This window comes from Salvelinus namaycush, chromosome 8, assembly GCF_016432855.1.
Source record: "Salvelinus namaycush isolate Seneca chromosome 8, SaNama_1.0, whole genome shotgun sequence".
NCBI classification, from domain to species: Eukaryota; Metazoa; Chordata; class Actinopteri; order Salmoniformes; family Salmonidae; genus Salvelinus; species Salvelinus namaycush.
The window spans coordinates 54,808,714-54,831,255 of record NC_052314.1 but is presented as its reverse complement, the minus strand read 5'-3'; the positions used below and the strand labels follow the sequence as shown (position 1 = coordinate 54,831,255).

General features: G+C 43.1%; 1 protein-coding gene, 1 long non-coding RNA gene and 1 pseudogene across 2 annotated transcripts; all 3 read right to left on the bottom strand.

Moving 5' to 3' along the window:
* Positions 1 to 5,300: 5,300 nt before the first annotated feature.
* Positions 5,301 to 8,206, bottom strand: LOC120052202 (E3 ISG15--protein ligase HERC5-like). Its single transcript, XM_038999031.1, has 7 exons — positions 8,069 to 8,206; positions 7,845 to 7,985; positions 7,363 to 7,524; positions 6,464 to 6,534; positions 6,031 to 6,214; positions 5,627 to 5,729; positions 5,301 to 5,512 (listed from the first exon to the last, which is right to left on the bottom strand). The coding sequence occupies exons 1-7, from the start codon at positions 8,204 to 8,206 to the stop codon at positions 5,301 to 5,303; spliced, it is 1,011 nt and encodes a 336-aa protein (XP_038854959.1).
* A 788-nt stretch (positions 8,207 to 8,994) lies between these two features.
* Positions 8,995 to 9,901, bottom strand: LOC120052849. The gene is made up of 3 exons (XR_005477415.1): positions 9,835 to 9,901; positions 9,370 to 9,524; positions 8,995 to 9,110 (listed from the first exon to the last, which is right to left on the bottom strand). It is a non-coding gene; the product is annotated as an uncharacterized LOC120052849 (long non-coding RNA).
* Positions 9,902 to 10,644: 743 nt separating this feature from the next.
* LOC120052201 lies at positions 10,645 to 12,174 on the bottom strand (annotated as a pseudogene).
* Between the last annotated feature and the right edge of the window lie 10,368 nt (positions 12,175 to 22,542).

Sequence of the window (22,542 nt, the reverse complement as noted above, 5' to 3'; positions counted from 1 at the left end):
TTCATTGACTACAGCTCAGCATTCAACACCATAGTGCCTTCAAAGCTCATCACTAAGCTAAGGACCCTGGGACTAAACACCTCCCTCTGCAATTGGATCCTGGACATCCTGATGGGCCGCCCCCAGGTGGTAAGGGTAGGTAACAACACATCCACCACGCTGATCCTCAACACGGGGGCCCCTCAGAGGTGCGTGCTCAGCCCCCTCCTGTACTCCCAGTTCACTCATGACTGCACGGCCAGGCACAACTCCATCACCATCATTAAGATTGCTGATGACACAACAGTGGTAGGCCTGATCACCGACAACGATGAAACAGCCTATAGGGAGGAGGTCAGAGACCTGACCGTGTTGTGCAACAACCTCTCCCTCAACGTGATCAAAGACAAAGGAGATGATAGTTGGACTACAGGAAAAGGAGGACTGAGCACGCCCCCATTCTCATCGACGGGGCTGTAGTGGAGCAGGTTGAGAGCTTCAAGTTCCTTGGTGTCCACATCACCAACAAACTAACATACTCCAAGCACACCAAGGCAGTTGTGAAAAGTGCACGACAAAACCTATTCCCCCTTAGGAGACTGAAAAGATTTGGCATGGGTCCTCAGATCCTCAAAAGTTTTTACAGCTCCACCATCGAGAGCATCCTGTGTGTAACAGTATAACTATAAACCGTCCCCTCGCCCCGACATGGGCGCGAACCAGGGACCCTCTGCACACATCAAAAACTGACACCCACGAAGCGTCGTTACCCATCGCTCCACAAAAGCCGCGGCCCTTGCAGAGCAAGGGGAAACCCTACTTAAGTCTCAGAGCAAGTGACGTAACTGATTGAAATGCTAGTAGCGCGTACCCGCTAACTAGCTAGCCATTTCACATCCGTTACACTCACCCCCCTTTCAACCTCCTCCTTTTCCGCAGCAACCAGTGATCCGGGTCAACAGCATCACTTTAGACCGTCCCCTCGCCCAGACACGGGCGCGAACCAGGGACCCTCTGCACACATCAACAACGGTCACCCACGAAGCATCGTTACCCATCGCTCCACAAAAGCCGCGGCCCTTACAGAGCAAGGGGAAACCCTACTTAAGTCTCAGAGCAAGTGACGTAACTGATTGAAATGCTAGTAGCGCGTACCCGCTAACTAGCTAGCCATTTCACATCCGTTACATGTGCTTAGAGGGCTACTGAGTGTTGGCAACAATTTCATGTTTCATTATGATCTGGTATAATTTTGAATTCATGCTTAGTTAAAATACATGGAATGGCTGGTGGTCCCCAAGGAGAGGTTTGAAAATCCCTGATGTAGGCTACATCAGAATAAATGTAAAAAATCCCTGACCTTAAATATTATCCTATTGATACAATTTGTGGATAAAATGTATTAAAATGTCAAAACATATCCTTTGTTATTATTAGTTTGCTTGTTTGGTCACACAGAGTTGCGCAACCATGTCTTTGTGAATGCGTGTTGCTAAGAATCTATTACCCAATAAAGCTTGTTTTGCAAAGCAAATTGTGAAAGTCGGAAATGTGTACATCGACATATTACCGAACCATTTTTTACATGCTGTTGATGAACCTGTTGGTATTTTATGAAAAAAAAGATCGGATGAAGGCAGCAATACTGTCGGTGGAGATTTCTTTGGTCGTGGTACCCTCTAGTGGTCTATAAAGAGCACAAACTGGGAAGGACATAAAAGTGCCACGGTCAGTTGCAGACATAAACGTCATAGAGATGTGGCGATTCATGACTCTGTCGAACAACTCAGTCGATTCTATTTCATTCCCATCTACTCTGATAAAAACCAAATCGGATTGGTAAAATATGTAATGCATATTGTAGCTCTATGCAGTGCCATTGTTACACAACTCTTATCTGTCCAACTTCCAGAGTCTGACTCTGTATCTTTGTTCATTACATTTTGATTTATTGTACCATGGTAAAACACCAAAACCATTGCAAGGGTTGGTGAATCTGCACTAGGCCCAATGCCAACCCAAACTTTTATTTGATTGTTGTACCTTTATTTTAACAGGGAAGACATATTGAAACCTAGGCATCTTTTACAAATGTGCCCTGTATATACAACATAAATATATACTTTATACACAAACGAATACATAGATATACATTAACCTTTTGATACAGGATGCAGTGATGAGTATCAAAACTGTCATCTGTAACAAAACGAAGGGCACTATGGGAGATGACATCCAAAGGTTTAAGAGTAGCAGCAGCTGATAACTAATATCACCATAATCGAAGAAAAGATAAAAAGGTTGACTGAATAATCTGCTTCCTACTGCTTAGAGAAAGGAACGGTCTGTTTCTGTAGAAAAATCTTAGCTTCTTAACCAGCTCATCTATTACTGAACAAAAATATAAACGCAACACAGGAGGTTGGTGGATCCTTAATTGGGGAGGACGGGCTCATGTTAATGGCTGGAGCGGAATTAGTGGAATGGTATCAAATACAACAAACACATGGTTTCCATAAGTTGGATGCCATTCCATTCGCTCTGTTCCAGCCATTATTATGAGCTGTCTTCCCCTCAGCAGCCTCCACTGAAACGCACCATGCAAAGTGTTGTTCCCATGTAGACCACGTCTCTCGGGTGGCGCAGTGGTCTAGGGCAATGCATCGCAGTGCTAGCTGCACCACCAGAGTCTCTGGGTTCGCGCCCAGGCTGGGCTGGGTTCGCGCCCAGGCTCTGTCGCAACCGGGAGGGCGACGCACAATTGGGGCGACGCACAATTGGCATAGCGTCGTCCGGGTTAGGGAGGGTTTGGCCGGTAGGGAGGGTTTGGCCGGTAGGGATATCCTTGTCTCAGTATGTAAAAATGTAATAAAATGTATGCACTCCACTGTAAGTCGCTCTGGATAAGAGCGTCTGCTCTTGCCCGGTAGGGATATCCTTGTCTCAGTATGTAAAAATGTAATAAAATGTATGCACTCTACTGTAAGTCGCTCTGGATAAGAGCGTCTGCTAAATGACTAAAATGTTTTAAAAAATGTAGCGTGAGCTGAAATAAAAGATCCCAGAAATGTTCCCTATGCACAAAAAGCTCATATCTCTAAAATTTGTTTACATCCCTGTTAGTGAGCATTTCTTCTTTCCAAGATAATCCATCCAACTGACAGATGTGGCGTATCAAGAAGGTGATTAAACAGCATGATCATTACACAGGTGCATTCACCATGTGCTGGGGACACAAATATTTGCAGTTTTGTCACACAACACAATGCCACAGATGTCTAAAATGTTGATGGAGGTTGCAATTGGCATGCTGACTGCAGGAATGTCCACCAAAGAAGAAAATTGAAAATTGAAAGTTCATATTTCTACCATAAGCCGCCTCCAACGTCCTTTTAGAGAATTTGGCAGTTTGTCCAACCTGCCTTACAACTGCAGATCACATGTTTGGCGTCGTGTGGGTGAGAGGTTTGCTGATGCCAAAGTTGTGAACAGAGTACCCCATGAGGCAAATAGATACTGACTGGTTTTCTAATCCACGCCCACAGTTTGTTTTAAGGTATCTTTATTCCCAGTCATGTGAAATCCATAGATTAGGGCCTAATGAATTAAATTAAATTAACTGATTTCCTTATATGAACTGTATCCCAGTAAAATCGATGGAATTGTTGCATGTTGTGTTTATAGTTTTGGTCAGTATAACTGACCTGTGACTTCTGTGCGATGACAAGACTGGTGTGTTAGCCCTCTGAGCTAAAGCCTAGGCATTAACCTTAGATACACCTCTTCAGATCTCAGGCAAGGTTACTCATCACATAAGTGTGGTTTACTAAAACACGTTAGTTTCATATACCCTAGTGCAACATACAACTTATTCATGGTCCCTGAAACTACTGAATCCTGAACACGTACGTTATTTCTAGACTTTAAAAAAATGCTTTTCCTTTGTTTTGTTTTAATCACTAGGGCCAGGTGTGGATCAACGGTTTCAACCTGGGCCGCTACTGGCCCGCGGCCCACAGCCCACAGTTAACCTTGTACATGAACTGTGTACTTGTAGCCTCCTGAGCACTGCCGCGCCCAACAATGTGACCATCCTGGAGCTGGACCCATGCACCCCCTGGCCATGTACCGTGGAGTTCACCAACAACTCGTTCCTGAACGCCATTGTTAAATCAGACCACAAACACCAGAGGACGCTGTTACATAAAGATCTCTTATGATGAGCGCTGATCAAAAATATACTTACTGTATTTATCTGGAACACAGGTCGGTGGCACCTTAATTGGGGAGGATGGGCTTGTGGTAATTAGTGGAGCGGAATCAGTGGAATGGTATGAAATACATCAAACACTCCGTTCCACCCATTATTATGAGCCGTCCTCCCCTCAGCAGCCTCCACTGATCTGGAAGTGATCTATTTTGCACTGATCTTTTAAAAATCAAAGAGTAATGTTTGTAATTGAATCACGGGTGACTGTACCTTTAACATGACCTTTATATAGTGTCTTAAAACCCGATACGACTTTGTTCACATGAGCGTCTCTATTCAAAGGGAATTAAGAATGCGTCATTTGAACAGTATGTACGTCTTTTTGGAAATGGAATCAAGTTCAAGAAGGAAAATTACTAATTTAGAAGAGCTATGAACTTGAGTAGTACTCTAAATATAAGTTGAGGTCAGTAATGCTCAAATCATGAGCCTGGAGGTTTGATTTTTATGTCAAGGCACTATACAACCCAAAATACGCCTTTTAAAGGCATTTTCTCCGATGTTCACTGAGATCACATTCAGGGTAACGCTGGCATGTCTGCTCAAGTGTAAATTACCTTTAAAAGTATCTTATAGTGCGCTGCGCTATAGAGCGCCTTGAGTTAAATCCTGCCCTATATTGTGAATTGGGGAACATGGTTGAGAAGGATGTGTGCCAAATGATCTGTACCTCATTGATTTCTGTAATGAACCATTTGGTGGGTCTTGAAAATGAATAGTTCTTGTGTTCAACTGAAAACCTGATATGCTTCCTTTTAACAATTAGATTATTTCAAATACTTTGGGATTTCCTTGTATCTTGGTTGTTATCATTTTTGTTCATGTGTTGTTTAATGTGCAGGCACAAACCATGCTGTACTTTTTGATTTATAAATGTTTTAATAAAATTTGGTGAATGCAATATGATAATGTCATAGTACCGTACAGATCTCAAGCTAGGATTTGAAATACAACCCTACATTAAAACAATCCAAATCTTAAACCCGACTATGGAACGATGAAAAGATGAACACAGGAGAGGAGTATATACAGCAGCAACACTATACACCCATTATTCTTTCCAGAAGCCTCTGTTGTGGCCAACAGCCTCTATAAGCCTGCTCTGTAGTGTCTCTTTGGAGGGGTAGATGGGCAGCTGCAACAGAGAGTGACAGGTCAGTGCCTCTGGGAAATGCTGTTGGGAGGAGTTGAGAAGGGTTTGGACCCTCATCCTGATCTGGTTCATACCCAGGATGGGCACACGATCACAGCCAGTCAGGAACACTGAAGGGGTAAAGGTGGTAAAAGGGAGAGGGCAGTGAATGACAGAACAGAACTTTATTCTCAGTAGCCTACGTTATTGGTTCATCTGTTACAATGAAAATGTTCCATACTTACACAGGAATGCTTTCTTTTGATCCTCTGTCAGTTCCTCAAACACCTCCCAGAATGTGACGATGTTGGGATGCCCAGCATGGTACTCTCCTTCATACACAGTGTTCTAGTTTTGGGGGAAATGCCCTCAATTAATATGGTGAAGCAATAGACACCATTCAAACTACTTGTCAAATCAATGTATCAAAACAACATTTTAGCTAGGTTTCAGAACATGTTCACCATGAATCCCAAATCAACCCCAGGACACTTGTTTTTTAGGCTCCATCTTGCCATCTGATAGGCTACGTGACATTTCTGCATATATTATATGTTTTACTTGTCTAATGCGCTCAGATGTAGACAATTGGCTAGGGGTAGATTTGGGATTGAGCTTCAGTCATGTAGTAACAAAACATGGTTCTGACCTGTTTCAGCGTCTCCCAGTCGAAAATCTCCTTCCCCACCATCACTCCCCTCAGTTCCTCTGGCTGGAAGAACTCCACCACGTCTATGTCACACACCTTGAAGAAGCCTTTCCTGAACTCTTCAAACACCACCTCTACTGACTGGTTGAAGATGTAGTTCACATAGGTGTCAACAAACTCCTTCCTGTCAAAAGAATGACAGACAGAGTCAGATATCCATTGAGTTGTAGCTAGTATAGGTGGAGTCAATTCAAGGAATGAGAAGCATCATTTACTTCCCATTATGATTTCTCCATTCATACAATTACATTTCAACGTGAGATGATATTGCCGAAATGGAATTGACCCCAATCCTGGTAGCTGTAGCAATGGAAATATGTGTCATACTGTAAACCTTGTATTTTGTCAGTTGTAAATATTGCTATAATCTTACTTATTAGCACTTGTGACAAGTTTTCCAGTTTCTTTGGGATCAAGTTCCACCGCTACATCAGCCCACATCACCTATAATAGTGAGTAATGAAAATAGTGAGGTAAATGAACAATGATAACACTGCAGACTGAGGGTATGGACAAATAGATGGGAGTGATCTGCGAGAGACATACACACTAAAATAATATAATTGATCTAATGTTCAGTAATTCATACCACTTCACTTCAATGTAGGATCTTAATTTGAGCCAATTTGATACAGCAGGAAAATAATCCTGCAGCAACTGGAATTGTGAATTATGTGTATTATAATTAATGGACATTTTTTGTAGGGGTTGATAGATTTTTCGTAAGGGCAATTCAAGTCTGTCATTTTAAAGTGTAAATTACTAACTTTAGAAGCCTTTTAAAACCTTGAAAACACGACAAGTTTGCATTTCTTGCTGTGTGGGAAAATTCTCAGCAACAAAAGAGTGTTCAAATTAAAATCCTACATCTGTATTATGTTACATTTTATTTGTTCATCGATCAAACTGTTTGAATGCAATACATAATGAGAAAGTCCTGTCCATGTTTTCAACATCATCATCAGGGTAATCCAAGATGTACTGCAAACTCCTTCAAAAGCATTGAAAATAATATGTGACAATAGATGTGACAATTATAAATTGGCAATCAATAAATCATGATGCTTTCATAAGTGAAAAACTATTTATCCAAATAATGAATAATTGCTTATCCACACAGAGCAAGTGCCCTGCCCCTGAGATGCCATAAAATGAATTGAGATGCAATTTCTTAATCTGTCCTTGGTGTCCTTATAACAAATACAACTGCCTGTACTGTAATACATTAATGACTAAGGGATAACAATATATTATGGTCTGAATTTACCTTGCTTCAATGGGGCTAAACTCTCTCAGGTCCTCTAAAGAGGGCTTGATGTTCACCAGCTTCTTGAAGAAGGCCATGGGGAAGGGGAGGTGCACCATGTTGTTGTTGTACAGGGCCATCCCACACAGAACCCCAAACAGGAAATAACGCTTCTCCTCCACTCTAGGCTGTTAGTGAGGATGTGTTGGACAAGAGACAAGAAATAAGCCATGAGTGAAAGTATCAGACATGCTGTTGTTAATCTGGGGAAAATGATTCATATACAGTAAAGGGTAGGTATTGTGGTTTCTAGAATACAATAGTAGGCTATTAATACAGTAGAAATACTATAGTAGTTCCTCTCTAGAAACATATCATTACAGTGTTTCACTACCAGCACATTTGAAGCTATTTGAAAGAACAATAATTATCAATATTTTATTTCTATAATGTGTTGAGGTGCGGAAAACCTCATAATCCATGTGTGATTTCCCTAAACGTGCCTCACCATTGCAGGGAACCAGGCCAGCGTCTCGGTGTCGTTGTACATGAACATCCCAGACTCGGGGACCAACAGCTTATCAAACAAATGGAGGAAGAAGTCCCTTTTGTAGACATCTGTCAGCTTCGCATCCTCGTCGAAATACACCTGAGAGAGGTAAGCAGTACATTTTGGCATAGCCCTTCTCTGTTCAAAACATTGTCTCTTCATATTAAAAAATATGGACTTACCACAAGGAACCTCTTGAAGGTACTGGGACATGCTACACTCAGTTGATGGAAAGTGTCTTTGATGAGTGATGCTCTATTCAGCCTCAGCTCAAAGAACGGAGCAGGCGCCGCCACGAGAAACATGTCAAAAGGCCCCATGCCAGTCCTCTGCAATGCATACAGTACAATATTAAGTTCTCAGTTAGTGCATTTCTAGTATACAAGACCGGTATTACTTCAACCAGTTTCTTCCATCAAAAAGTCAAGAAATATGGCTGGTTTCTTCAGTAGTGATGGCCAATATTCTAGAGCTACTTGAATTGCAGGCTTTTGCTCCAGCCCTGTTCTAACACACCTGATTCAGCTAATCAAGATCCTGGTGAGCAGCTGATTAGTAGAATCAGGTGTGTTAGAGCAGGGCAAGAGCAAAAACCTGCATTCACAGTCAGTTGGTCTCTGGTAGGGGGTTTAGCCACCCTGATTTATAGTATCTGCTGTATATTATAATACTATATATTGAGAAGCAAGATTCATTACCTGTGTGAGTGCGGCGTTGATGTTAAAAACGTTTATCTTGCTCTGCAGGTTCATCAAGAATGGGTAACGACAAAAGATGGCAGGTGTCTGATCCACATCCTGAAAGTGATGCAAAAGAAAACATACAATGCATCTCAATTAAGGAGCTTCTTTGTCTAATTATGTTAATCTGCACCGATAAGAAGGAACTTTAGTAGGTGAGAAAGATTCTCCAGTAGGAAAACAAAATGTTTCCTTCACTCTCTCTTTCCAGACCATTTCAGGTAGAGGAAATTTAAAGCCTCTATTGAGATGCAGCCAGGACACTTTCTAAGACCCAAACAACGAACATCAAAACACCTCAAGACTGACAACCACTAGTATGGTTAGCAATCGGTGACTGAGACAAAATAACTTTTCTTACCTGCTTTGACCATGAACGCCAAAGCTTTACATCCTCCTCTAGAAATATGGGATTGAAGTGAACCTCCTCCATACAAAAGGTACTGTCTGGAACTGTCTGGGTCTCTACAGATTTCTGGTTTGCCTTTGAAATAATATAGAAAAGTAAAATACATTGATAATAAATAAACAATTACTTGCAAGTATTAGCTAAATATTTTACATGTTTGTCAGCAAAATAATATTTCATCAAATCTCAGTTACGGTCTCATCGATTCTAAATAGGTTGCATTGAAATAACTGCCACCATGGCACCAGATTGGTCCTCGAAGTTGACTGGTCAAAATGGGAAAACAGCATTATAAATGGATTGACAGTACGAGCAGAGAAGCATGGACACTGACTCTGTGGAGATGGCCGAGGACCTGGAGCAGGTGTTTGATCCCAGGGTCACGAGTGCGTAGAATATGTCCACTCCTCAGAATCCCCGACAGGGCCTTCTTCCACACCCCAATGTGCTTGGTCATGACAGATGGCTTCAATGAGGACCAGCAGTCACCTACAGGACATGATAACACACAGATTACTTTCTCAAACCATTTTGTGGGGGTATAGAATTTGATCTACTTCACAATCATTCCAGGGGCACCCCCAATGTGCACACGTTTTGTTGTAGCCCAGCACTACCACACTCGATTCAAATTATCAATGGTTTTGTAAATTTAGCCTAGTCTAAATCTGCCAGACAGCGAATGAACAAGGACAAAATAAGTTGTCTACAGCACAAACAGATTTACGACTACGTTGTTGTTGAGTAGTTGAATTTGGGGTGACACACTTTAAACATTTTAAATGGACGGCAACATTACCGAGGACCTGCAGCTTGTCGGGGTGCAGTCTGAGGAGAGCAGCAGCAACGGCTTCGGTGAGATCTGTCCTTCTGTGCTGTTTGTGAAGGACCCTGAGGAGCTCAGGGAGAACCAGGTAGACCCTCAAGCTCTCCACTCCAATGGGCTCCTCATACAGGGAGGGAAGTAGTGTGTGCTGGACAACAGCTTCAACCTAGTGCAATGAAAGAGGTGTGTGAATCGTCCCTCGTTCAAATGATAATGACAACAATTTAGAAGTATTTCAGCAATTCAATGTGCAATCAAAGATACATGTCAGAATACAATTACATATCAATTTATATATATATTCACAAAATACCTCAGTCAAAACTTTGTCCTTTTTCGCCAGCTTCCGGTGAGACAAATCCAGGCCAGACTGTTTAGGTGAGGTTTGGAAATGTTTGTCACAACTAATAAAACCAATAAATAATTGTCAATATCTAGGCCATATTTAAATCAGTATTCGTCAATAATGTAATATTTCAAACATAAGACAATCATGTATTTGAACCAATATTAAATACTGTTACCTTTAATCAAGAAAGCTCCTATTTAAACATGATGCAGAAGAAAACATTTCCTGCAATTTCAGTTCAGTATGTGACCGTACATAAACAAAATAAGGAAATAACAACAACGGTAAATTATAGCTACTTATATCATACTTACTTCTGTACTTTTTTCCATGATTTTAAATCACATTCCGAGATCCATTTGTCAATGATTTCTTCATCTATAGCTTGTTGTGTCACTTTGCCCACACTTGACCTGAGATTGTTAGACCTTTCTTCAGACTCCTGGGAAGATGACAATGTGATGCAACGTATCACAGCAATGTTAAGTACAAAGGACAAACTATGTCCTGTTTTGCTAACTCATTGTTTCAAATATGAATTGTGTCCATACCTGACCAAGAGTGCACAATGCAAAGGAATGGTTTCCTCCAGCAAAAATGTGTTGAATTTTCTGGTCATCAATCTGGTCTGAAATGTTGACAAAAATAGTTGATGATCAAGTTAATGTTATTTCATGTTTTACCTCATGTTATTTTAGTTGAGTATTGAAATAAGCCTTTTGTTGAGTTGACGTTTATTCAAGTTTGATCTGTTCTGAAAATGCGTGTACTCTGGGTAATGTTATACGATAAATGAATGTTTTACCTGGCAGTTGTACTGGAAGGGGCACAGACTGATCAATCTTTACTCCATTTCCCAGCTGCCCTTGCTCTCCGTGCCCAAATGAGTAGATCTTATTTGAGGGCCCCACAAATGCTAATGTGTGGTGTCTAATGTGGCAAACGGACAGAGAAAACATTTCTCAAATCAACAATGAATTCTAAAAAGGTCTTATGCTAAGATGAAAATAACCAAAACAGTCCTACATCAATTTTTGTTGTATCACAACATTTTGTCAATTCCAGATCATGTCTAATAAGTGTAACCTACCTTCCACAGGCTATCTGGGTCACCTTTGACCCCCAGAGTTGCCCCACCACTCGAGGTTGTAGTTCATCTCGGAGAGAGTTGTGTCCAAGCTTTCCATAGCAGCCTGAGCCAAATGTGAACACCACACCTCCCTAGAACAAAATCAACCCAAATAGTTATCATAGTGTTTTCCTCTACGTTAATGAGGACGTTTCAATACGAATTTCCAGGGAACAAAAAACTACAACACTGAGACACCCATTTAAATAAATACACATAAAATGTAGACATATTGTATGGTCCAAACAACATTTAGTTCAAATGATAGGGAAAAGTGTAATTATGTCACCTTTGTCAGAACGGCAGTATGTTCTCCTCCACATGAAATTCAAACAGTCTTCTTCAGATTCAGGCAATCAACAGGAGCTGGAGCATGTCTGTCTACAGAAAATTGGCTTAATTTTATTAAAATTATTTATTTACAAAACAACACATACCTCATATCACACACATGACACAATATTGTTCTCTCATCCTGGTCAAAAAAGTTTTTAAACTACAATTTTTTGGGGTTCATATTAGATAAATCAGGGGTCTCCAGCTACAGTCTGAGAGAGCTATTGAGTGTGAAGGCTGTTTCAAATAATGTATTGTTCATGGTCTTCGGTCTGGACCTTGATTATTTAAATATATTTAACAGGAGTCAACACATACACGTATGCTATTGTGTTATGTATACTGTACTTTTTGTGTCCCCTAGTCCCAGTTGCCCAGCTGTGTTCTTGTCCCAGCCAAACACATCTCCAGAAAGGGACAGAGAGAAGCTGTGGTCTCCCCCTGCAGTGATCTGAACCAGGGGGATCCCTGATAGAGACTTCAGGGGCTTGGGGGACATGGCGCTGGGCTCGGAAATAGAGCCTACAATATACTGACGCATTTGACACACATGATAATGCTTGAAACATTACCACCCAGTCGATACATTGTACGTTTCTAACACTTATGGTTGAGATTTAATTAACATAAATATAAACTATGCACATTATGACTTTCATTAACACTGATGCAGACGTTAGTAAGGCGTTGTTATCATGTCATGTAAGTAACACGTAACGCAGCAGGAGTCACGCAGAAGTTAGTAAGGTGCTGGTATCATGTCAGGTGGTACGGTTGCCTAGACTTATATATGTCCCTTATCACCTCCCATAACATATATATATGTCCCTTATCACCCCCCATAGCTATCTAACTTGCAGCAGCAACAATGTTATTTATTATCATCCCATACAACAGTGCCTGTTTTGACTGGAGTAGCCTATTCTATTGGTTTCGACAACACTTCCTGTATCTACTCACCCCAACGCTAGAATCCAATGGGCTGCTATAGCATTAGCTATAACATGCTGACGAAAATACCAGTCATTAAAATCTAGCAGTATTTAAATCTTCTCGATTTGTCCGTTGGGATAATTAGGAGTACACCGCCGTATCCCATCACTGGATTTCCGAGCCATATGTCTCGCCGGCTCCGCGCTGTCCTGATCGTTGCCTAGCCACGTTCCGACTAGAGAGAGAACGTAATGAACGTCTAGTCGGATTCAGGCTAGGCTGCAATGCCTGCAGAAAGTATTCATACTTATTTCACATTTTGTTGTGTTATAGCCTGAATTCAAAAATGTATTAAACATTTGTTTATCTCACCCATCTACACTCAATACCCCATAATGACAAAGTGAAAACATGTTTTTACAATTTTATTGCAAATTTATAGAAAATTAAATACAGAAATGTTTCATTTGCATAAATATTCACACCCCTGAGTCTATACTTTGTAGAATCACCTTTGGTAGGATTATAGCTGTGAGTCTTTCTGGGTAAGTCTCTAAGGGTTTTCCACACCTGGATTGTGCAACATTTGCCCATTATTCTTTTCAAACTCTGTCAAATTGGTTGTTGATCATTGCTAGACAACCATTTTAAGGTCTTGCCTTACATTTTCAAGTAGATTTAAATCAAAACTGTAACTTGGCCACTCAGGAACTTGGCCACTCAGGAATATTCACTGTCTTCTTGGTAAGCAACTCCAGTGTAGATTTGGCCTTATTGTCCTGCTGAAAGGTGAATTCATCTCCCAGTGTCTGGTGGAAAGCAGACTGAACCGGGTTTACCTCTAGGATTTTGACTGTGCTAAGCTCCATTCCGTTAATTTTTTATCCTGAAAACTCCCCAGTCCTTAATGATTACAAGCATATCCGTAGCATGATGCAGCCACAACTTAAAAATATGGAGCGTGGTACTTAGTAATGTGTTGTATTGGATTTTCCCCAAACATAACACTTTGTGTTCAGGACAAAAATGTAATTGCTTTGCCACATTTTTTTTGCAGTATTACTTTAGTGCATTGTTGCAAACAGGGTCCATGTTTCGGATTTTTCAAATTCTGTACATGCTTCTATCTTTCTTTTCACTCTGTCAATTAGGTTAGTATTGTGGAGTACCTGCAATGTTGTTGATTCATCCTCCGTTTCCTCCTATCACATCCATTAAACTATGTAACTATTAAAAGTTACCATTGGCCTCATGGTGAAATCGTTGAGTGGTTTCCTTCCTCTACGGCAACTGAGTCAGGAAGGACACCTGTATCTTTGTAGTGACTGGTTGCATGGATACACCATCCAAAGTGTAATTAATAACTTCACCATGCTCAAAGGGATATTCATTGCCTGCTTCTTTTTATTTTTTACCCATCTACCAATAGATGCCCTTCTTTGCAAGGCGGTTAATTATGCTATAATCAGATACACTCCAAACATATTGTTCATTTGTCAGTTGATACTTTAGCAAATCTAATCAAATCAAATTGTATTAGTCAAATGCGCTGAATACAACAGGTGTAGTAGACCTTACAGTGAAATGCTTACTTACGAGCCCCTAACTGACAGTGCAGTTTCAAAAAATACAGATAAGAATAGCAGTATATTTCCTTAAGTGCATATCTTGATTGCATGACACATTAGTATTGTTTTATAAGCTGCCACTAGCCTATTTAATTTCCTTAATTTCCCTGACCGACAGTGCAGTTTCAAAAAATACAGATAAGAATAGCAGTATATTTCCTTAAGTGCATATCTTGATTGCATGACACATTAGTATTGTTTCTTAAGCTGCCACTAGCCTATTTAATTTCCTTGTATGAAATAGTTTTTGCTGTGCTTGATACAGAGAACCTTGCGCTATTGCATCGATTTTCAAAATAACCATAAGAAATTGAATATCCAAATAATTTGTTACATTTTCAATCTCACCTTCTGAACTTGTTTAACAGTCCTTTGAATTGTCTCACTCCCTTAGAGGTCTGTAGTTTCAGAGTAAACAGTTCCTGTTACTCTCTAGATACTGTACATAATCTCTCTCTCTCTCTCTCTCTCTCTCTCTCTCTCTCTCTCTCTCTCTCTCTCTCTCTCTCTCTCTCTCTCTCTCTCTCTCTCTCTCTCTCTCTCTCTCTCTCTCTCTCTCTCTCTCTCTCTCTCTCTCTCTCACACTTTTTCTTGCAATCTAGATCCATAATCATTATGCCTAATTCTATGTCATAAATATCTATATTTTTCTGCTCGGGATGTGCATGGTTATCGAATATCCGAATGGACGTTAGTATTCGATTACTTGTTTTAATATATATTTTTTAAGACAAAAATGTATATGACTATTTTAACCCTGAAAAGGCTTTTTCTGAATTAAATTAAAATATCCATGTGACATTGTTACATACCAAGTTATGCCATGACATTTCAAATGATTCATTTAATAAATGTTTGACTCTTTAATGTAGTTTTTATGAAGTGCACGTGCGCCCCATAAAAAGACCAGTAGCCAACCAGAAGCCTTCAGGTGGAAATAAAATTTAATGAAAAGTTAATGAAATGAGAAGGAGTAGGCTACAACGAGCAACCAAGGCTGTTGTTTTATCTGAATTGGTTTGGAGAGAAAGCGGATCCTGTGGCCTCAATTACAGTACGGTACCTTCAGAATTGTTCACACCCTTTGACTTTTTCCAAATGTTGTTGTGTTACAGCCTGAATTTAAAATGCATTAAATTTAGATCACTGGCCTACACACAATAACCCTAACATCAAAGTTGAATTGTGTTTTTATATATTTTTTTATATATATATAAATGAATACAAAATGTCAATAAATATTCAAACCCTTTGTTATGGCATACCTAAATAAGTTCAGAGGTAAAAATGTACTTAACAAGTCACATAATAAGTTGCATGAACTCACGCTGTGTGCAATAAGAGTGTTTAACATGAATTTTGAATGACTACCTCATCTCTGTATCGAGTCTCTTGATTCAGAATCATGAACAAAGCCGTGCCTTTCGTGGATTACTTTCCTAACATCTACCCTGAGCGTAGAGCTGTCAACCCTGGCCTTGAGCCTAATCTGGTCGGGGTGATGATCAAGTCTGTCCTCTTTAACAGGCAGGAGGAGGCTCTTTTGTGCAGAGGGTTGGTGGTGCAGACTCAAGATATCAACATCTACACTATGGTACACTTCAAAGTTACTGGTATAGCTCCTGTTGTGGGTTATGACCTCGACTTAGTTCGAGATCAGGATGGTGAGGAAGAGACCTGGGAGCTGGTTGGTAGACATTGGTCTAAACATTTTGCTTCTGAGCCAGTGAACATCCACGTTCTCCATGATGACATTAAGCGGAAAGTAAATGCTCTGGTTTTCCCGCTAAAATGTATATCCTTGGCCAAAAAGTATGTAGAAACCGTCAGGGGAGCACTCACGTTTGGAGACTTCTGCCCGGACAAGGGCTACTACATTGCTCGAGACGGTAACACGCCTGCCCTATGATCCGATGTCATGTTCGGTAGGGTCTATTTCATATCCGCAAACAAGCTGAACCAGGTCCTCTCAGTGTCCGAACTCATCTATGATCACGACCTGTCTGAGGCTGAGACTAAGTTCTTTGACAGTAAACACGTAGCCTATTTCTACAAGGCAGCGTGTCTGGACATTGAGACCGTGTTTGACAAATCATACCAGGATATGTCCCTAAGATGCGACTCTTTCGCCTACAGGTTCCCCTACTGCACTGAGCGTATGGTTGAGGGCATGACAGAGTACAGGACTAAGCTGGTTCACACGCTAAACACTGGCAGGTCACAATTGCCCAAACATTGTAAGCACGTCTCCATCCCTGCTCTCTCGCCTGACATGCCAGGTCAGCAGCACGAGATAACCTGCATCTCTCTCGTGATCCTCAACTCTCACATACCCAAGACCTCACCCGCCCACCACAGAAAGAAGCTGATGATTGTCTATAATAAATGTAAGGTAACAGACAACCATCACCCAGAGGCGGACCACGAACTAGCCAGGGGTGCCGGCATAGACGATGTCACAAGGATGATGTTTTACCCGTGCTCCGGAGAACTCACAGTCCTGGAGAAGATGATCCAACTGCTGTACAAGTACGGCATAGAACTCCTGTACGTGTTCAATGCCGAATTCAATGTGAGGGTGATCGAGCAGCGTGTGCATTTCTATGCTGAATTGAACTACACCAAGTTCCGCGACGTCGTTACCCAGTAACGAGGCGCCTCGCTATTGCGAGCCTGGTACGGCCTCTTTGTCACCAGGACCCTGGCCGATGACATGGTACCTTTCTTCCAGTTTGAAAACGTACGTTACCTAGATATGTACAAGGAGATGCTGAAGAGTGTAGGCTCTGTGTTGCTCAATGGAACCTTGACCGAGTACAAGCTCCGACTGATATCTGTGCACATCGAAACGTTCAACAAAGAGAAGGCCAAGCTGGGCCACTTCAAGATGAACAGCTGTGGTATGAACATCATAGATCTTTACAGGATGGCGGGGACCAGAGATATAAAGTTTGCATGTACCAGCATGAAGTTGAACGACGTAGCACCCTTTGTCATCTCCAAGGTCAGGAAGCTACACAGAAAGGCCCAAAAGGACACCAGAAAGCGTTGCAAGCTGGCCGACGTGGGTTACTCTAAAATGGATGAGATGATCAGACTCAGAGGTAAGAGTCTATTCGCCGTGCTCCTCTACAACTTGGTCGACTCACAGCTGTGCGCCAGGCTGGCTAAAGTTCTCAACCCAGTATCAGCTCTGTTCCATCGATGTAGGGCCACTCTCAATATAGACGTGGTGGTACACGGAAGAGGGGATAACTTTTGCGGCTTCGTGCAGAGCATTCACTCGGTTCAGATTCCTCAGCTCAAGTTTACACTCGACACTCTCAGAGTCAAAGCGGGACCCCTGGGTATGGAATTGAACAGCCGCCTGCGATGGGATCCTAATCTAGCCTCCGACAATTGTGACAGTGAGACGTGGAAAGGGGGAGCTGTGTGTGACCCCCTCACGGGCCTACACTACTCGGGACCCGGTATGGGTCTGGAGCTGTCGTTTGACTTCTCCAGTATGTACCCCTCCATCATGTGCGCTCTCAACATCTCGCCTGAGACCACCATCCCCTGGCCTCCCGTGCACTTTCCCCACGATTGGGTGTGTTACAACTGGGAGGCTGAGGGGTTTGAGTACGCATCGCTCATTCTCAAGTACGACCAGACCCAAGGCTGCTTTATCCGTGCCCCGGGCATATTCTCTTCCTCGGTGGAGTACTATCTCAACCAGCGAGCTGACTTCAAGAGGAAACTCAAGAACCCTGACATCAGCGAGGCCGAGCGGGTCTACTACAAGCTGCAGGAGGGAGAGTGTAAAGTCTTAGCCTAGCCAACTCCTTCTACGGAACATATCTGGCCATGGCAGGCAACAGATTGCTGTGGTAAACAACTGCGTGTCTACTTTCTACCGTCACCGCTGCCCCGTTGTCTACGGAGACACTGACAGTGTCATGGTCTCAGTTGGATACGGCCCCAGGGACCTTCCTGAAAGGGATGTGTCTGATGTAGACGTGCACAGAGAAGATACGCCCCGGTCGGGGGAGACTGACATCAAACTACTCGAGAGCTTCGCCTGTAAGGCCCGGACGGCTGTGGGTGACATGTTTAAGAGGGCTGGCGCCCAGGTGCCTGCCTTTCTGGACTACGTGCACATGGCCTTGGTGGAGGACACTCTCGAGAGGATGTACGTGATAGGCAGAGGTAACACACACCAACATGTAGTCAGAGACCCAAAAGGAAGATTGACCAAGGAAGGATATCCTGTATTTGTGGCAAGAGTCCCTGGGTCCGAAGAGGTTGGACCTTTCGTCAAAGACAGGAGAGTCAAGCTGGAGTATGAAAACAGTTGCTCTGTCTACTGCCACATAGCTAAGAAGACCTACGAGGCTCTCAGTCACAACCTGGACGACATGGGTGATCTGTCTTCGATCTCCGTAAAGGTCAGGGGGCTCTCGGACTTCAAAAGTATACGCTCCCCTTGTGATTCTGCCATGACGGACACCTTCATAGCCTGCGTCATGAGGGGAGACTGCATCAAACTAGAGACTGACATGGTATCCTGCTTTTCCACCTCTCCCTGGCACCAGCTCAAGGCTGGAGATGTAATCTTATACCTGGAGAGGGAACCGATCCTGGACGATCTCGGGCAGTGGTTAGACTTGCATCGAGCTAGCTCCTTTCTCACCTCTTACAGAGTGGACAATGTTATAACCTTGAAGCTGGACTCTGGTTTCTCTGCGGTCTCTACGACACTGGTTCCCGTGCGGGGCTACGGGTCTGCGTCGGTCGACACCGTCACAGGGAGAACATTGTACAAGGACTGGAAATACTGCATGAACCACATGTTCTCGCGCAAGCAGGGAATCCTCAGAGACCTGCTAGCGTGCAAGGCATCTCAACTCATCGCGTCCAAGATGGCAGCAGAGTTCTTTCCTTGGAGCAGTCTCATCAAATCATCAAAGAACAAGCACTTTAGTCAACAAACGCTGGATCGCTTGAAGGTAGCCAACTCCAGTGTTAAAACGATCTACCTAGAAACTGTGAAGACGTGGCTACAGCGGATCACAGGACTCTCGGTCAAGCCCGTCGAGTGCACCGAGTATCATAAGTGTAACCCTTGCGAAGCAGCCTTCTACAGATACCCCTTGAACCTCCAGGCTAGCACAGGGTGGCTATCACGGCCATGTTCGGTGGATCGCTCATGTGCGAGGCCAAGCGTTCCGACTCAAGCAAGGTGCCTGACAGTGATAACGAGTATGATTGCGGATCCAATCAAGTTAGAGATGACAACTCGGAGGAGCATCTCGACCAGCCCCACAGAACCCCAATCGACTCCTCCTCGTACACGGAGATCATCTACCACCTCTACCAGCCTTTCAACAAATGTTTCGCCAACTCCAGGGTGCTGATAGCTCACTACGCAGACTGTGCCTTGGTCAACCGCTCAGGAAAGCTTTTGGCTCACTGCATTATAGTCTACTGCTTAGCCCGCTACATGTACAGGTCTGCTCTTGGCTCCCACAGCCTGGATGATTGCAAAGAGCACCTGCTCACCTCCATCTCCTCAGTCAGAGAGAGGTTGAAGAGGGCAACCATGGCTTTCAACACGGTAATGAACAACTGCCCCAAACACATGATACCGGCCTGCGGTACTAGGGAGTTGGAGCACCTAAGGATAAACAGGGAGACTGTGGCTCGTCTGCCCGGTGAGAAACTCGAGGTCTGCATCAATGTGATCACAGTGGACATGTCCCTACAGCCCCGTGATGTCTACAGGAACCTAAGCGCTTCGCTCGGGAAAAGGCTCACGGAAGCCTTAGCGGAAGGCATACTGTCCCTTAGCAACAACGAATCTTGCTCTGACGCCTCCATCTCGCTTTCGGTGCCGACTGTCATGCTGACAGACGCGGGGATCGACTACTCCACTGGTAGGCTTTCAATAGTGAGAAGCGAGCTGTGGGAGAGGACTCTAGTTGACCTGGCAGGTCTTCTGTATCAGACTGTACTCATGTTGCAGATACACACCCCGGACTCGTTCAGCTCTGGGTCCGTCATGTACCCCGAGTCTGTTCTTTGCATCATGCCATACTTTTGTGCCGACGACAGCCACAGTGTGATAAGTGGTAAATGGATTGCTAACCACCTGTGTGGGATGTATTGTTAATGGCTGGATATAGAGACACGCTTGGATGCAACTGTAAAGGCTAGAAACCACTGAATGTACTCTTGTTTGATAACCCAGACATGCTTGGATGAAGCGGTACTGGGTGGAAAGCCCAGCCATAATCTCTGGGTGGAACAATGTTCATGTCCTCTATCTCTTTGCATATTGACCGGCCTGTATGGAGTGGTTGAGATGGGGTGGAGTGTCCATCTCCCATTTTCTCCTGATCGGTTCTGCTACATCTTTCACCATCCTGCTCCTGCAGAGCTCTTGCAGTGTAGGAAGGGGTCTTGGTACAAAGGTCACCTTTCCAACCTTGCTCATATAGTCCAGCAAACGTGCCATGGTGTTGAAGTGTATAGCTGTGTCAATCACGGGGTTGACTACTACATCTTTTACAAGCACAAACCCGTACTTATCAAAGGTTACCTTGTATGTGTTGCCTTTAGCGGTTACAAGTTCGAAGAGGTATCCAATGTCGTTGTCGTCCATACGACAGATTGCTGCAGCCGGATTGGGGTATTCCTCTTCCATCTTTTGTAGGTCCTGTATCACTTCAATGTGCTTGTATGACCCTGGGGAACTGCCCGTTAGAATTCCCCACCATGCATGCTTCAGTAGCAGTTTCATTTCACGCATCCCTTCCACCGCAAGTGTGCCAGCCGAATTGTTCGGCCCATCGGGTATGTCTCTCGGTCTAGTCATCAAGTAACAGTCCGTGCATTTGTAATAGCCTCGGGTGACGTATATAGCAAATGGGATCAGGCTATTGTCAGGGCTCTTCACCATACCTGAACACACACCTCCGGGCATGTCACCAAAGTAGGCCGCGATGGCAATAGCTCCTACAGTAACTTCGGGTCTATTTAGGGATGATATTAGCTGCTCTTCAGGGGGCGGAACCGCACCACTTCTCACCCAGCCATTCTAACAGTGGAAACCACGATCTGTTCAATAGAGGCCAGTTGCCATATTCATGTCGGTAAGAGACACGGAATGAATTGAATTGTCTTCCGTTTACATAGGCCATCGTCCAAACCCGTACCTATTTCGCTATATGTGTGTAATTGGTATCATAGTAAGCAATGGTAAGTACTATGTAATTGAAAGCATACCCCAACCCGCACACAGTCAATAACCCCAGGGAAAGGACCTCATGTTTCTAACTGTAAAGGCTGTCGTCTTCCTCGTCTGAGGAAGATAAGTTAGAAGGATCGGAGGACCAATGAGCATCGTGGTAATTGTTCATCTTACTTTAATAAAGGTGAACACTCAAAATACAAAACAACAAAAGTGACAACCGAAACAGTTCTATCTGGTGCAGACACACAAAGACTGAAAACAACCACCCACAAAACCCAACACAAAACAGGCTACCTAAATGTGGTTCCCAATCAGAGACAACACAAAACACCTGCCTCTGATTGAGAACCATATCAGGCCAAACACAGAAATAGGAAAACATAGAAATACAAACATAGACTGCCCACACCAACTCACGCCCTGACCATACTAAATAAAGACAAAACAAAGGAAATAAAGGTCAGAACGTGACACTAACTGTTTTGCTAGGGAGGTGGCTAGTGGCTCCTCAGGATGCTGCTGAGATGTCGCTCTCTGAACAGCTTACACAGGCGCAACGCCTGTCCCTAACCGTAACCCAACCATGGAATATTGTTTGACCTTGACACCTACTGCAACTGTCACGTTTACCAGCCAATTATAGACCTCTATCGCCTTACCTCAAGCCATTGTGCATTTCAGAATTGTAATGATGTCAGAGGACAGTGGTGTAGAAACTGACAACAGCGAGCTGAGCCTGGTAAGATACACACATGATTATATCATACGCTATACACAACTTGTTCATAGACCATGCTAACCTAAGTCATTTAACTTGTACTGATTCTGACCCTCATCTCCACTCCACAGGCATCTACTGTTACCCTGAACCGTTCTGTATGTACTCGGCTTGATTGAGACTGACTATGTTTCATGTCCTTTCATTCACTGTTGAAAAAGTATATACCATGTGTATGTGATATATATCCCATGCCTTTAATACACATTCAGGAGAGCGATTACATACTATCGTCTGACGACGAGGGACCTAGGAACCCTGTCTTGGAACAAGAGCGTCCACTGCTGCACCCAG